The sequence below is a fragment of the Leptonychotes weddellii genome, chromosome 1 (genome assembly GCF_054177405.1).
Source record: "Leptonychotes weddellii isolate Sample4059 chromosome 1, ASM5417740v2, whole genome shotgun sequence".
Lineage (NCBI taxonomy): Eukaryota > Metazoa > Chordata > Mammalia > Carnivora > Phocidae > Leptonychotes > Leptonychotes weddellii.
In genome coordinates, this window is record NC_138369.1 from 165880444 (window position 1) to 165898740 (window position 18297).

General features: G+C 34.8%; 1 protein-coding gene across 1 annotated transcript in view; it reads right to left on the minus strand.

Moving 5' to 3' along the window:
* ROBO2 (roundabout guidance receptor 2) overlaps positions 1–18297 on the minus strand; it is a 574017-nt gene that overhangs the window by 124553 nt on the left and 431167 nt on the right. The window contains exon 6 of the mRNA XM_081818005.1: positions 3798–3925. Coding sequence (XP_081674131.1) covers positions 3798–3925 — 128 coding nt within the window. The remainder of the gene's footprint in view (positions 1–3797; positions 3926–18297) is intronic.

Consider the following 18297-nt stretch of genomic DNA (forward strand, 5'->3'; position numbering starts at 1 on the left):
GCTGCTTCAACAAATTATTATTTTTTTATTATACCATAACTTAATCACTAAAATCAGGCTGGCCCTGTTATTAATGCACAGCAATTGTGAGAGACACACATGGGCTTAATAATACTTTCTTTAAAGAGAATAATGTCAAATCAATTTAGATAATAAACCACTTCATATAAAAATAATGGACAAATATAAAACATATGGTGCCATTATTCAAATGAAGAGGAAATATATTTAGTAGCATATGAACTATTATGAACTCTTGCAATCAAAATATAAACTTACACAACAAACAAGTGTTTCACCCACATCCCCATGGATAAAGCTCTAGTGCATATATAACGTGACTCTAGAATTTAGGCAGTTTTGTCTTATGATGTCTCATTGGACATGATGAGATAAATATAGCCATTGAAACCATATTTATAGGCATTCATTCCCTCAATCAATACATCATGATACTAGCTTTGTGCATTCTCTGAAACAATATGGAGTTGTCTCTGTAGGAGATGCTATTAACAGTTAAAAGGGGGAGATTAAGAGAATTCAAAGAAGAATAAAGCAATTATAGCAGCAGGACGAAAATTCTAGTTTAGTGACCCTCTAGTGTGTCCTACATAGCAAGAGGAAGAAAATCAGAAAGTTGCCCAATGCACAGTTTGTTTCCTTTCTCGGGGTAAGGTGCACACAAAAATAGCAACTGAGAACAAGACAACAGACTAACATCATAAAGTTGTGCCTCATTCGAAAGATATATCTCTTAATTTTATCAATGTCCAGTAGGAAAATAACTTTGTATTTTCGTTTTGAATGTGCATTTTTCAGGTGCAACCTCAGGCTGAATCCCCAACATAATGTTTCATGTAGAAACCAAAAGACATTTTGAATCTATTGATATTAAAGAGAGAAAAAGAAGAAACCATGGCAAAAAATCAGGCTTAAAAAAATAAAACATATTTCTATCTCACTTAGTCTAGAGTAATTTTATTTAAAAAAAGGTTTTATTGCCCTAAAACAAGATAGCTTTTCCAATGAAGTCTTGATTTATGCAAAGCCAATTTGAAGAACTGAAAATGGGGAAAAAAATGTGTTTACAAATATGCAGTTTGTGTTAACTCATTTTGGACCCATTTAAAAACGTTCTATTGGATCATGAATTATTTGACTAGAATATAAATGCTAGGAGGTTGGTTGTTGTCTAGCATTGTTTCTTTCTAATTTTATGTTTGTCAGGTCAGCAAAGGGAGCTACTTGCTGTTAAGTTTAATTTTATAGTCTATTTTCACCTTATTTTAAAGTGGAAAACTGAGTAAATCTCTGTTTCAGATTTTGACTATAAAAGTTCTTTTTCTTTTCCCCAATTGAACATCATGATAAAATTTTAGCAGAAACATCCCAATTAAACTTCTTGTTTTTGTTACATAGCAACATTTCATCTGGAAAAAACCTAGCAGGTGGATGTTTTCAAAATCAGCAAATTAAACTAAACTGTGTCCCTGCATTAAATGGATGAAAATGGATGTGGCCTCTTGGGTCAGTTGACCCTGTTCTAATAAAACAATCCAGGGAAGGGCTAAACATTTCATGTATGTGCATGGAAAAATGAGCACAGAAAATAATAAGTCACAGATAATATGCTTTTTCTCCTGTTAACCTCTTAGCATGAGAAGTTCCAACTGCTTTTCCTAATGATAAAAAATATTTTTAAATATTTTACTCCACATTCTATTGTATCATGGAGGTTTTCTTTTTCTTTAACCCTGTTTTTGAGGTTTCAGTCTTAGATGAGTAATAAATACATACCACACAGATTAAACTCTCTAATCCATCTACAGGACACAGATTAGGGGAGAGACCATTTAAGGTTTGCTGATTTAAAAAAAATCCTATTAAAAACAAAAAAACTCTATTAGTTTTTTAAGTTAGCTAGAAACATCCATGTGAGAGGAGCATGCTTTGTTAAATGAAATGTTAAACCTGCAACTTTCAACAAATTATGAAAACAATTAGCTGGGAAATATCTCAAAGCAAACAGACCACTTCACGTCTCATTCATCCAAGCATTCAAGTATAAAAAGAATCCTGCTGCTTCTATAAACAAACAACTCCTCACATTTTCTCGACCTTTTGTTTAGTCAGCAAATATTTTTTAAATGGAACATTTCTTGGTGGGTTGTTTATTTTTTTTTCCCCACTCAATTCAGAAACAACAAATAAACAAGCTTTGGGGAAAATTTGGTCAGGTGAATTGTTTTCCCAAAGGATTGCCTAGCAAACAAATATATATAAATATATAATCACCTACAGAGAATGTAGATTAAATGTAGTAATGTGGCTTATAAAGGCTATTGGATTTTGATAATATACAATCAGTCTATATATTTGATTGGTATATGATCACAGCTTTTTATGATCTGGTAACTCATGAGGAATGAAAATGTTTTTAAGCAGCCGGCATGCCGATTTTGTCTAAATTTGTTTTGTATCTAAGTTCACGCTAGAATGTCCTGATGGGAAAAAAAATGGATTTGGTGGAATAAAAGTGGAGCGATTGAGAAGTGTGGAAATCATCAATATTTTCCAAGTTATCCAAAGTGCCATGTCTCCTAAGAGTTACCCGGAGAAAGACAGGTTTTTGTTTTTTGGGTTTTATTGCTTGTTTGTTTTACGATTTGGTGCTGATGTCATAGATCAGAAAAAATGATGACCCCGAGGGAGGACCAACATGAGAATCCCTGACACTTTTCTCACCAATGTAAATTCCTCCAAACCTTTTCACCAATCTTATGAAAACTTCTGGGAGTAAAGCTGCACAAGGGTAGGAGGTGTGATTACACAGGGTGAGATATAACTGAGACTGGGCTGAAAGCATGCAGCTGACCTCACAAAGGATGACAAGAGGAGGCGTCAGTTAAGGTGGTGGAAGAAAGGTGGAAAGACTGAGCAGAGGATGTGCTCGCCTATCTCTGTTTGAAGTCCTGTGAGTGGAAATGATGCCATGGGTGATGTCTATGTGGCAAGAATAAGTGTAGATGTCCACATGGTACTACTTGGTACCTGGGGCTATATAATTTACTCATGTGGATCAACATGCAACACCAGGAAGACAGTTAATCATTCTACCTCACTGTAGGGCTAAGTAATGCTTTCTTTCACTTATTAGCAATTCTAGGGAGTCTATAAATGAACATTATTCCATGAATGAAAAAGTGCATGACACTCAGAAAGTGAAAGTTATTACAGGAGCAACACTATTTCAATTATTTAAGGCCAGTGAATGTCACAAATCACTCTCTAAATCAGATTTTCTCATTGTGGGAACTCATTTGTATCCATTTTTCACTTTGGGAGCAGTTTTGGTTTTATTTTATTTTTTTTAATCGCCTTTTGGATACTGAAATAAAGAATTTCAAACTAGTACTCTCCTAGGATAAACTGGCAAACTATTAAACAGCAAACAGAGTACATTTAAAATTGTGCATTTAAAAAGCAGTAAATGCTTCAAAACAGTGGGTACATAAAAGATTAGTATAAATCTTTCCTATTCTTAAGATTTACTTTTAAACAATCTTAGCTATTATTTATTAAATAAAAAAATAATTCCTTCAAATAATCATCCCTTTGAACCCAGTTTGAAAGTAATTTTATTTCAATTCATGATAGAATGGACATAAAATCTAGGCATTTTAATAATAATAATAATAAAAGAGTGTAAGCTATTATTTTGACTGTGAGTTCACTTACCAATTTAACCAAATATTAGTCTGTTGATTCAACTGTATTTCACATCCTAAGTTTCTTACCTCGGACTGTGAGAGAAGCAGAGGCTTCTACTTTTCCAACCCGGTTCTCGGCAATACACATGTAGGTGCCTTCATCTGTACTCATGGCCTTTTTAATTCTCAGTGTGTAATCGTCTTTGATGTCATACCTACGTAGGAATGAACTGGTTTTATTAAATAACATATTAGCTATATTAAAATAACACTACATTTTCATCTTCATTCTTCTCTTTTGATATATTTTAACTAAAACAAACACACGTGCACACATACATAATATTCAGCCACAAAGTGCAATTGTTAGATTAAAGGTGTTACTAATCAGATCATTAATTTCATATGTGATCTCTTTCGGCTTGATTACCAGTTGGGTAACTGGCATATTTCATATATGTATAACAACTCCTACTGTATCAAAACTATCAAAGGCATTATTAGCACTTTGTATACAAAATAGTAGAATATAACTCACCTAGAAACTGAAATATACACTATTCTTTATATTTTGTAAGTTACACTGCACTTCAATATATGATTTACTTTTGGGGCATCTTGACTCTAGAACTGAAATATATTGAAGGAAAAAAATTTTTTTCTCTTATTTGTTGGAAAATTGACATAATTACATTGTTGAAAGAATTAAGAAGGGGCCGATTTTTTTTTTTAAGATTTTATTTATTTATTTGAGACAGAGAGAATGAGAGAGAGAGAGAGAGAGAGCACATGAGAGGGGGGAGGGTCAGAGGGAGAAGCAGGCTGCCTGCCGAGCAGGGAGCCCGATGCGGGACTCGATCCAGGGACTCCAGGATCATGACCTGAGCCGAAGGCATTCGCTTAACCAACTGAGCTGCCCAGGCGGAAGGGGCTGATTTTTAAAAATTACTAATATTAACTCTTAAAACACCAACATGCCTGGGAGTGACTTGGGAAATGCACATCCTCAGCTCTTTCACACACATTTCTCACTTCTACTTTTTTAACAAGTAGACTAACACACTAGTTCAGAAAAAGATTCTAAAATTTTAACAAGAATCTGTTGAAATACTTGTATATAAGAATATGCTTTTATTAGACTCTAAGAGATTACAATTACACAAGCAAAATAGTGAAGCTACTATCTTTTCTTATCTGATCTTTCCTCTTGATTTTTACTGACGGTCTTTGTTATTTCACACACATAATTTTGCAATAGCTTTTGATTGATCACATTGCCTCTCTTCCTCATATATATCACACAGATAAAGCTGTATTTTTAAAATATTGCTTTAATTGGTTCTATCTATTCACAACTAGCTGTGATTTCCTATTGCTTTCAGGACAAAAACAGACTTTTTAGGCTTGCAATGAAAACTACTATAATCAGATTTCTTCTACTTCTGGCTTTAGCTAAAAGAATAGTAGCTTAAGTTTATTGCAGTGTAAGACATAGACCTAAGAATTGTTCCATTTGATAGAACTTTGCCTGACAAAAAGCAATATCTATGAACCTATCATGCCAATGAAACTTAGTTATGTATGCTCTTCTATCCTCCAATTATGGTGGTTACTTTTCTGTCAGCATGTTTTCAGTTAAACTTCTGCTGATTTAAAATGTCATAAGTTGTTAGGAAAGCTTTCTTAAACTCTTGTTTGAAGCCATCCATTATGACACTAGACAACTGTAATTACTCTCTCCTTGAAACTTATTGCTGTACCATCATTGCACACTTGCTTACATTTTGTACCATCGTCTATTTTGATGAAGGCAGAGATCCTGCCTGCTTCACTCACAGCTATATCCTCAGCCCCTAACACAGAGCTTTCAACATCCAGTAGCATAACCAGGTGGTTAAGAGCAGACTCTGGAGCCAAGTGGCCAGAGTTTTAGTCTTGGGCTCTACCTCCTCCAATGCTTGTAAAAATGGACAACATCCTTAAATTCTCTGGGTCCCAATTTCTTCATTAGCAAAATGGTGATGATAATAACATCTATTTCATGGAGTGAAAGTGAACTTTGAAGGAGATGCTACATATAAAGTGCATAAAACTGGCACAGAGAAAGCACAATGCATATTAGATATTTTTATTATAACTCGTAGGAGCTCAAGAAATCTTGGTTGAATATATGATGAATATATTGTTTCTTACTGATATAAGGGTCAACCAAATCTAAGTGACTGCAAGCTTGCAAATTTGCCACATTTAGGTATAATAAAAACATAAGGTTTTCTTATGAGCTATATTTACAACTTAGGGCAAGGACTGAGCTGAAATTCATAAAAGAGTAACAGTGCATGCATGCAAACGTGCTCTGCTTAACTTGGCCATTTAAAAATGAGAAAAATAATGATTTTGATGATGGGTTCAGAAAAGTTGTTGATGATATATTTACTGTCTAATAAAGATCATCTTTCCTACAGTTAGTCTATTTCTGCTGTACATGCTTAGCTCTGAGATACAAGGATTGAATAAAAATAATGTATTTTGCAGACATTTCTAGTTCATCTCAATATCTGAATTCTGGTTAGAGTTTTGTCATGGTTCTTGTTTAACTTGGTAAAGTCTCTTCAGAGCTTTCTAAATTTTTTTCAAAAGCTAAAAGAGGGGAAGATAAACTTGAAGGTCTACAAAGTCCTCTCTGGATGAAACACACATGAAAACATTATTCTAAGTTTTAAAAAAAGATATACAGGATTTCTGATTTGTCATTGAGGAAAAAAAAATCAAAAACTGTATGTTGCCTCACATTTTAAGCAAACAAAAAAGACTCACATGCATTAGCTCATAGCATCCTCAAAATAATTCTCTTGAATCAGAAATTGTCATTTCACAGATGAGAAAACTGACCCTTAGTTAAGTGAAATGATTTGCTCAAAGTCGTTTTACTACTGAAGAGAAAAATCAGAATTCAAACTTGAACTCTGACTTTCAACCTGGCATTTTTTCCACTCTGTGAGTACCCCTTTCCTACAGTAAAATACTTCGTTGAAATTTTTTAAAAAATTTATTTATTTATTTGAGAGAGAGAGAGAGCGCGTGCATTCATGTACACAAAAGAAGGGGAGGGGCAGAAAGAGAGTTCAGCTCCTGCTGAGCAGGGAGCCCAATGCAGGGCTGGATCCCAGGACCCTGAGATCATGACCTGAGCAGAAGGCAGACGCTGAACTGAGTGAGCCACCCAGGTGCCCTTGTTGAATTTTTAAGTGCTAACTTAAGACATATATGCCACATTACCAATACCACTTGGATGGAAATATAATTTCACATTCAGCAAACATTTAGTTATACCTTCTAGCAAATTGTACCTCAGGTTAGATAAATTCATTATATAGGGAACAACATGGGGGATATATAGAATGAGAGAGCTATTTATATCTTGTTTTAGTAGGTAAAAATGTTTACTTAAAAATTACAGATTATATAATATGTGAACCCAAAATATGTCTGAAATCAGACTTGCTGAGATTTCTCATTTTTTAAGGAGTACTTAGGAAAGCCAAGAATAGGAATGGGAACACTGCATCAGTGTTTTAATTTTTTTGTTGATTTAAATTGGCTTTTGTTTGTTTAAGGTTTCCCTGATAAGGGATACAAGTAACTCTGTATTCTACCCTGTTTGTAATTTTGTTTTCATAAGAAAAATGAAAAATGAAATACAGCTTGGGAGGAATAAATTGAATTAATCTTGGCTACTAATAAAAGAGACTACTTTTCAAAGATTCCATGCCATTATAAGAAAATAGTAAGTACACTTTTTTTTTTTTTCTAACTATAGACAGGGTTTCAGAAATAGGTTGTAAAACTCTGGATAAGAACAACGGTCTGGTGCTATGGAGATTCCTGTAGAATATTTATAGAATTCCAACTTGGTACAGAGAGTACATATACCAGGTGATGGGCCCATTTACAGGAAAATAGGTAAGCTTTGGAGTAAGAAGAGGTTTGGGGGTGATAATTTTTTAATGATCTTCTATATAAAATGCTTCTTCATTGGAATTAGTAGATGCTCATTAAGCATTGTCTCATTTCAATATACCTTTGAAAATCATTGACATCTGAGAAAATTATAATGAAAATTTAATTATTTTAATTATTTCATTCAAAAATCCTAACATTTAAGGAGACTTACATGTCTCCTACATGCCAGGCACTGCATTAAAATTGGGGATATATGCCTTCATAAGGCTCCGAGCCCAGTGAAACAATTCTTAACTGGAAGTGATGAGATATGACTCCACACAAAGGTCTATCAGAACTACCTCTAAAACTTTCTCTAGCTAACACATACCTTTCCCCAGTCCCAAGGATTGATATGCACATATTTCTGAGGGCCATGCTGTCTTATCCCAATTAGAAATAATGGTTACAATACACTAGTCCTGTTGGGTCCCTTCACACATGGAGGTTTAAATTTTTAAACAAACAAACAACAAGAAGAATAACAACAAAAAACAGATTTCAAGACTCTCAGATATCACAGAGTGCTCAGAATCTTTAAATTCTCATTTTTCACGGGATCTTTGCCTGAGGAAAGATTGTGAATATTATCAGCATTATGGATTTATACAAAAGTATTTTGAATATATATAAAATGACTAAATCTTTCCATCAAGAGAAACGTTAAAAACCTCCCCTTCGGCAACCATCCATCATCATTTGAATCCTATGTGCCACAATCTACCAACCAGTCTTCCAACTTGAATTCCTCTGATGACCTCTTCCATTTTTGAAAATCTCTGATCTTTGACTCTTAGAAGGTCTTCTATAGATAATAAAACAAAAACACTTCTTTCAGAGGTTTCTACTAATGCTATTACTTCCTGTGCCAACCAGTAAAGTGCACTCTCTCTCTTTCATGACAGCATTTTGAATTTTGCATTTTTTATGAATTATCTCATTTTTAGGTCAACTATTTCTAACAACAGACTGTAAAATGTGATAGCAGTTATATAATCTAAGGGTTTTTAGAAGAATGAAGAGCATTAGTACAAATTCACTGGTTAATATACCTAAATATGATTATGTCATTCTACTGTCTGAAACCATCCAATGATTTCTCATTCAGTCACTCAGAATAAAACCTATTTCTATGATCTTCAAGGTTTTAGATAATCTACTCCTTGCCTACCTGTCCAGCTTCATGTTCACCCTCTTCTAACCAGATGATCCTTCTTTTCTTTGTTTAACATAATTACCTAGTTACCACGATGTCTTTGTACTACTGTTGCAACTTCACAGAATGCCCTTTTCCTGCATCTTCTATTGATAATCTTTCTTGACTTCCAAGATTACTCAAATATTCCCTCAAAGATGTCTTTCCTGCCCAAAGAATGTGAAGTAGCTTTATCCCCACCAGTGATTTTAAAAATTATTATTATTATTTTTATTATTATGTTCAGTTAGCCAACATATAGTACATCATTAGTTTTTGATGTAGTGTTCAATGATTCATTAGTTGCATATAACACCCAGTGCTCATCATTCTTTTTATTTTCATATCTCCTTTGTTACTTTTATTTTTTTTTCTTTAAAGCAGTATCTCTTCCAAGTTTTTAGTTTCCTTGTTTATTGTCTTTCCAAGAGCATGTGTGCTCCATGAGAACAAGAACTAAATCTTTCTTGTTCCAAACTATGTACCCCAAGTCCTATCAAACAGTCCCTGAGATCTTGGATGTGTTCAATGAATGCTAGTGAATGAATAATGAACCACCCAACAAATGCCTGAAATTCTTCTGTAGTTCTTTCATAGCAGGGTTACTAGTAAAACAACTGTATGTAGAATGGAAAGATTAACTAATTTGAAATATACCATTCTACTCTATCAAGAAATATAGTAATACTCTTAGGTATATACATCAGCAGTTAGCTCTGAAACATTGGCTAAATTAATATAAACATAATACTATGAATGTAATAACTCAAAATATTTAATAAACAAATGCTACTAGAAAGACAGACAAAGAAAAGAAGTTAACAAATCTTGACCAGCAATCTAGACATTTGGTTTATAAGTTATCATTAATAAATTTCCCTCTGTAAATTAATAACATGAAAAAACAATCTCTCTTCCTACAACAGAGTAAATGATATGATTCTAGAAGAATATCTAAAATAAACATGAAGACTATGAGAAAACAGGGTTAAAGCTTTGTGTTTTGCTGAAAGCTTTCAGATACATTATCTCATTATTTTGGCAACAAGGGTGGTTTCTAATCACACATCTTGTGAAAATAAAATAATGACGATAAAAAAGACACTGCATGGTGTTCTCACATATACTCTTTAACTTATCCTCATAAAAATTCTGGTAGGTAAGGAGGTAAAATGTTATTTCCTCCATTTTAAAAATAGAAAAAACTTAGACATACAAAGTTCAACCTGCTTGAAGGCAAACCATACACCTCATTAATAAATATACTTTTATAAAATATAGAAATTGGTTATTCTAAGAAGCTAACAGGTTATAAATTCTGAGACACAGTAAAGAATTGAAAAATTATCGAGTTTAGTTTAATGCCCTAAGTTTAAGCTTAGAAAAATAGCACTTTGTTATCCAGAACCCTGAAATTCATTGGTAGCAAAGGTTTAGACCATACTGGAATCTAGAATCTAGATTCTTCATGAACTAGATTACAGAGATTATAACTTTCTACCAAGAAAGAGCATAAATTTTCAATTTATTAAAAAAATACCATGATGAATAAATACATAGAAGAAACATTAAAGTGAGTATGGGATTTACTACCCAAATGGCAGCTGTGCCCACAAATTTTTCCTTAATGGGTTTAGTAAATAAATGGTCAATAGTACAATTAAGCTTTTAGCGGCTGAGGATTCAGGCCTCATGGTCTGGGTACAGAAATTTACACTAGGTAAATTTATACTATCTAGTATATAATTGCAATTTGATTATTTGTGGGCTGACATATGTGTAAAACCAAGGGGTGTGTATGCTTGTGTTTGTGTGTGTCTGTGTTTGGCTCACTGATGTTTTTAAATTATTGGAAAATTGACATCATTTAAAATTTTGACATTTTCACATACAAATTTGGATTTTCAAATCAAGGTCTATCTCACTCCAAAGTACATACTCTTTCTCCTCCATCACACTGCCAAGCCAGTGGATCTAATACAATGGTACATTTACAGCTGGAGACGGTACTCTTCCTTCTAACACCACTCAACCACCATGCCAGTTTCTAGCCCAAACCCTGACAGTACCCTGACAAGCCCAGGAGACTCAAGCACATCATGTACTTTTATCAATTTTCACAATAAGAAGTATCTTGTGTCAGAGAAATGATAAACTTATAATGTGATCAAATTAGCTCTTACTTGCAAAAACTTAAGAAATGCAAGAATTGATTTTAAAGAAACTATGTCTAAAAACACTTCAAGGGGCCCCTGGGTTGCTCAGTCGATTGGGTGTCCGACTCTTGGTTTTGGCTCAGGTCATAATCTCAGGGGTCCTGAGATCCAGCCCCAGGTTGGGCTTCACACTCAGCAGGGAGTCTGCCTGAAGATTCTCTCCCTCTGCCCCTTCTCCCACTCGCGCATGTGCATTCTCTCCCTCTCTCTGACTCTCTCTCAAATACATAAATCTTTAAAAACACTTCAAAACCCAGAAAGAAGTAAATATGTGGCTCATTACTAATTTCACATTTAGGCAATATGAGGCAAAAAATGACAAACTTCCTTTCCAAAGAACACACATTGAGGCAAATACAATCAGGGGAAAAATTGTCGTATCTACTACTAGTCTCTGTTTTCTCTAATGGGTCATGATTTTCCTGAGACAATAATTTGTTTCCTAAAACTGCATATTTCACAAGCAATTGGATGCCAAATATTTCCAGAGGTCCAATAAATGTGGCCTTATTTCTTTTATTTCTTTCTGGATAAGTTGGTACATGCGTCATAGGAATCTCATTGATGCTTTTCACTATTACACTGGATAATTGGAGAAATGTTCATTTTTCCTAGAAAGCAAATATTGACTAAGTAGTATACAAAATTATGAATAATAGCTCCTTACATTTATAGAGATCTTTATAGTTTACAACAGAGTTTAATACATGGTTTCACAACAATTAATGACTTAGAAAAAAATGCCTATTTCCAAATACTATTTTATAGAAGATGCTGAGATTGTTGTCTTGAGCTATAAAGAGACTAGAATCAGTATCCTCTGCAGCAAGTACATTCATTCATCTAACCTAGAGTGGCACGCCCCTTCCATTTGACATGTGTGTTATTGCTCTGTGTGCTTGTGCATTGGGAAGATGTGCGTTTCTGTGCCAGTGATTTTATATTCACAGTTCCAGAAATTCCAGAAAATAACTATCAATATTTTACTCACTATTACTCTAAAATCAACTGTAATCCTAGGAGGCTCATAGATGTGTTTACTAATACCTATATGCTTTACAATTATTCTTTCATTAAGCAATCTAATGTCCTTAAGTTTTGTCTTGATTTGCTCTTAGCCTTCTTAAAGTAGTTGAGAATACATCTTAAATATCTAAAGCATACTTTGATATAAAGCAGCTACTTTGTAAATATGGTATAATATATATGATCAACATGTAGGAAGTATTGCCTGACTTTAATGAAAAGCAGGAAACACAATGGAACAGATGAAAAAAACATAACTGGTGAGGAAATCCTGATAGAAATTGGGTGATTTTGATTGTAAAATCTGTCTCAGACTGGTATAAATGCAGTCATTGTTGCCAGGTTTGATTAATGACAGTTGTACAATCATGTGCTGACAGTCCCCACCATAAAGATACCTTTTTTTTTCCTGATACGGAACACTGCTGAAAAATGCAACCCAATCAGATTTGGCCCCCGGACAACATGTGCTATCATCACTGTACCGTGAATTGAGATTGATTGGTAACCAGCTGTGACAAAGTGGGAAAAGAAGCTCTGGGTTTTGTATTCTATTTTTTCCCAAATAAAAAAAAGAAAAAGAAAAAAAAAAAGGGAAAAGGAAACTGAATTGTGTCAAAACCATTACCATCTGTTCAGCTAAATAATCCAGAAAACAAAATAAATTTATTTTAATACTTACAACAACAGTTTATGTGCAAGCTTCTGTTGGTGTGTGATCTCATATTTGATGATCAATCTTAAAAGTGTTTCCAAAGAGAAAATATTATTCATTTTTAAGGAACAGAGTACTATCTTCTCAAATCACTTCTAAATTTAAAGAATCTATTTTCTTTCTTTCTCCGGATGAAACTTTCATAGGTAGTGGGAAGAGTTCCTATACATCTAAATTTACTTTGAAAATATCAAACAAGAGTTTTGAAAACTGGCAACATTTGATAAAATAAACACATTTCACACATTTCTCATACTCTGCAATCCCTGATTCATTGTAAGCTTCTAGGGAAGGACCTTTTCTTTATTTTCTGGCTTTTGTGAATATAATTCAGATAATTTAGGGACCTCTCCCTCCAAGTCTTCCACAGTGGCTTTAGAATTTGGGAGGAGAAAAGAACACAAGAAAACACAACACGACTTCTATTATGAAGTGTGATTTTACCATGTTTGGTTCGAGCCTGTGTATCTCATCGCCTTGCTTGAATTACGTGAGGATTCTGCGCTAATAAAACTTCCCGAATGGCCGTTCTCATTTCAAAAGCACCTTTGTTTTTCATGGAAGGAAATTTATTTTCTCAACACCTTTACTTTTTGAAATCACCTACTACTTCTTGCTGCAAGAGGTCTGGCTCCAATTCTACAACAAACGTTTTGAATTAGCACTTAAAATTTTATTATGTACCTGCTTTATGAATCATTAAGTTGGTCAATAGTAAAAACTGTGAATTGAACCAGGAAACATTTAATGTCTATGTAAGTAAATATGGTTTTCCTTTTGGGGGGGTTTTAAAAAAGTTAGTTTTTATATTTTCAAAATACTTGCACTCAATCTAAGTAGCTGAAGATCACCCTACACCTTTTAACCTCTCGTAGAAAATAAAGAAATGTCTACAATCACGAGCATTCCATAGTTCCATAATTCAATGAAAATTTAACTATGGAGATTTTATATAAAAATGTCACAAAGTCTGTTGCCTGCTTTCAACAGAAGGATTTTCAGGATAAAAATGACTCATTAATCTTATGGAGTCATTCATGGATAATTTTTTAAATGGAATTTTATTTTATTTTTTTGCATTTTTAAATTTTATTATGATATGTTAATCACCATACATTACAGCATTAGTTTTTGATGTAGTGTTCCATGATTCATTGTTTGTGTATAACACCCAGTGCTCCATTCAATATGTACCCTCTTTAATACCCATCACGAGGCTAACCCGATGTTTATAGCAGCAATGTCCACAATAGTCGTTCATGGATAATTAAATTCACACCCGTCAACTAACCGAAAGCACTGTATGGATTAGAGTAGACATGGAGATACAGCCATTTAGAACCCAGTGGTGATGATTTTCAGTGGCTCAAAAAAGTGCATGCTAACAGCTCCCAACTTTGAATCGAGGCACTCCTCTATAAAACATCACTTATATCTCTTCCTCCAGTGAGAATGTCTCCCTCTTTCTTGGACATTGTCTCATAGTGGATCATGGACCTTGTTTTCAGCTGGAGTGGCTCACTTTTGGAATCTGAAGGTCAAATGTCTGATGCCGCCATGACCTCGGACGTTTCCTGCTGTATTAATTAGCTTTCAAACTGAACCTCTTTGTCCGTTTCTATCAACTCTTTCCATCATCACTTCCTCCTCTATCCTACCTAGATTCTGTGTTCCTTAAGTTGCTTGCCAACATCCTCACTTTTCTGGTGTTACTATCTTTGTGTTGCATTTCCCCAGCAAGCCCCAATTATTTATTAATACAATAGTCTACTCTTCTTTATATACCAAGAGTAGATTTATAAATGCTTCAATTGGGGCACCTGGTGGCTCAGTCATTAAGCATCTGACTTTGGCTCAGGTCATGATCCCAGGGTCCTGGGATCAAGACTCGCATCGGGCTCCCTGCTTACGGGAAGCCTGCTTCTCCCTCTCCCACTCTCCCTGCTTGTGTTCCCTCTCTCGCTGTGTCTCTCTCTGTCAAATAAATAAATAAAATCTTTAAAAAAAAATGCTTCAATTTACCCTCAACTGGCTCTCTAGAGAAAAGTCCCAACTTTGGAACCTGCCCAATATGCTCCTTCCTGACCTGGTTTCTCTTCACCTCTCCAGTCCTATCTTGCCCCACTGGTTACCTTACAGTGGAGCCCCCAACTGTACTCAGAATTCTCAGTCTCTCTCCTGTTCCTGCATCTCTGCATATGCTGTGTCTTCACATCTGGACTTTTCTACATACCTCCCCACTCCCCCATTCTGTCTCCCGAGAGCCTAACTACTTCTGCTTATCCTGACACAAAATTAATGCGTTTGATGTCTCTCCATACTTCCAGAGTTGAAGCTCCACAAAGGCATGGTCATGTCTTTGTTCACAATTGTATCCTCAGAGCATGGTACAGTGAATTGAATCTAGTAGGTAGTCAAGATCAATTTGTTCATGAAGGAATAAATTAAGGCTGTACATACACAGGAAGAGGATATCTTTCACCAGTATCAAACATCACTGATAACAAAATGCCAAATCTGTAGAATAGAGAGGCTGTGGACAACACAGGGCACATTTTGAGCAGTAAGAATCACTTTAGGGGAGCTTGGGCGGCTCAGTGGATTAAGCATGTGCGTTCTGCTCAGGTCATGATCTCAGGGTCCTAAGATCTAGCCCTGCATGAAGCTCTCTGCTCAGTGGGGAGTCTGCTTCTCCTTCTCACTCTTCCTCTGTGCCCTCCGTCTCCCCATCCCCTCTCTCTCAAATAAATAAATAAGATCTTTAAAAAAAAAGAATCACTTTATTTTCAGTTCCCTGAACTTTGACTGAGTTTACTTAAATTGTACCTTCTCATAATTTTTATTTCAAAACATTTTCTGTGTTCATTTTCTCTGAATCATTGGCTAATACCACATTTAACAATACAGTGCACAGGGCCCCAGAACAATCCATAGTTTAAATGAGATAATAAGTTACAGAGGATACCCTTGCTCACACCTATTCTTGTTCTATGATTTAATCTGTTGCCCAGATAAAGAAACTCAAGTTCAATGTACAGCAGTAAGAAAAGAGTGAGGTCCCAAAACTTTAATATAAAAATTAACTTTTAGGTCAAAATTACATGACAAAAGTATATTTTATCACTGATAATCTTTCATTAGATCAAACACTAACATTAAAGGATTTAACTTTACAATCTTAAAATTAGAACTATTTTTTTTTTATTATTGACATGATATCCACTATTTGCCTGGCAAATAGATTTTCTTTTTAATTAGGCTGTTTTTTTGTTTTGTTTTGTTTTGTTTTTCTTTTTGTTTTTGGTATTATCAGCAGAGAGGGCACTGACCTATCACTGATAATTACATTATTGTTTTCAAGACTGCAGAGAACTTTTAATATCACCTCATACTTATACTGATTTTCACTACATTTAAATCCGTTAAAAGTTTAGAGATTAACTTTGTGTATGTGTGTGTGTATGGGTGTGTATGTATGTGTACATTATGTACTACTTTCTACCACATTCATATAAGATTAAATTCAAACCATTCTAGAGATATCAGGGTTTTCATTTGGCTCATAATAGCAGAAAGGAATATCTAATTCTTTGCTATCCTTAATATGTAACCATCCTTGTGATTTATTCAAATAAAATAATATCTGCTATTCCTTAAATGCATTACTTGAAATTTAAAACTTAGTAGTATTATTTTCATAAGTTTGTTTAATTAGAACATGAAATTTATGGTAAAAAATGCAAACAAATCCAATTAAGGAAAGCATGTTGGAACAAATAAAGTGGTGGAGGCAGGTTAAATTATCCTTCAATTTAGAACTCATTATTGGATTAAATTCATTTAAGACAATTTGGTTTTACAATAGGACTAGGAATTGTAACATCAGGTTTGTAAAAGTGGATCTATCTCATAGTTGTGTGTTTGGTTAGAAATTAATCTCAACTTTAAATTCAGTTAGAAAAGGACTTCAGGGATTAAACCCACAACAATCCACAAAATCCACAGCTCAGAGCAGACGTTTCTGAAAGGCAGTTCCCTTTCTTGTACTCTCCTGAATTGAGAATAAACTCTGTGCAATAGGGATTGCGAGTTCAGAGTGAAATGAATCTTTGAATGTGTCATCTACTTAGTGGCCTTGCGATCCTTACTGGATAAACTTCCAGAAGACTCCATTAGTGTTTGAAGTGAGCACTAGCTGTGGGAGGGGCAGGGGTGCTCTGCATTATCAGAAGGAAGTTCAGTTTGGACTGTGCTATGGAAGATTCACAAGGCTCTCTCTCTTCTTCTGCCCACAGAAATCTCCTCATGAAATATGCTTCTGGAGTAATTTAGGAATTCAACACAGCTACACAGGGGGCACTTGTCATCATTAAGTGTGTCACTTAACGTGTAAGTTGCTAGATATATTTGAAAATAGAAGGTTCAGACACTTCTCTAATTAAGCTACTCTTAACTAGTTTTATCAATTCAGCAACTATTTAATGAGCAAGAAATATAAAGAAACATTCCATGCCTCATATATTCTAGAAAATATGCAAAAATATACATTCATCTCAAGTCATTAGTGAACCAAAGGACCTTCTCATATTTGATGATGACATATTTCTGTCAAATCCAGCCATGGGATTATCCATCTATCTCACTGATATAACCTTCATAGCTAAGGCAATAAGGAAAGACTTTGAAATCTGTTTCTTTGAACTATATTATTTTTGCCCTAACATTATAAAACAAAAAATAAAAATCCTATAAAATAGCGTTCAGGTAAGAAATGTCTACTTCATCTTTTCTCCTAGATCAGGGTTGCTCGACCTCAGTCCTCCTGACATTCTGGGCCAGGTTATCCTTTACTGTGGGAGTCGTCCTGTGTCCAGTCTGCTATGTACAGCATTCTTAGCCTCTCCCCACTAGATAACAGTAGCACCGAATCCCCCAAATGTGGCAATCAAAAATGTCTCCCAACATTGCCAAATGTTCCTCTGGGAATGGGAGAAGCAAAACTAGCTTCAGTTAAGAACCACTGCACTAAATGTATATCTGGTGAGCACCGCATTATCAGATATAGGGCTGGATATTTGAGACTGAAGATAAATATGGCAAGGGGAGTTGGGAGACAGAGAAATAAAAAATTACAATAATGAGATTAACACTGTTTTCTCTTAGTTACACAGAAATATAAAAACAAAAAAGACGGGGTGGGAGGGATGGGGTGACTGGGTGATAGACACTGGGGAGGGTATGTGCTCTGGTAAGCGCTGTGAATTGTGCAAGACTGTTGAATCTCAGATCTGTACCTCTGAAACAAATAATGCAATATATGTTAAGAAAAAAAAAGAAGACGAAGGTAGCGGGAGGGGAAGAATGAAGCGGGGGAAATCGGAGGGGTAGACGAACCATGAGAGACGATGGACTCTGAAAAACAAACTGAGGGTT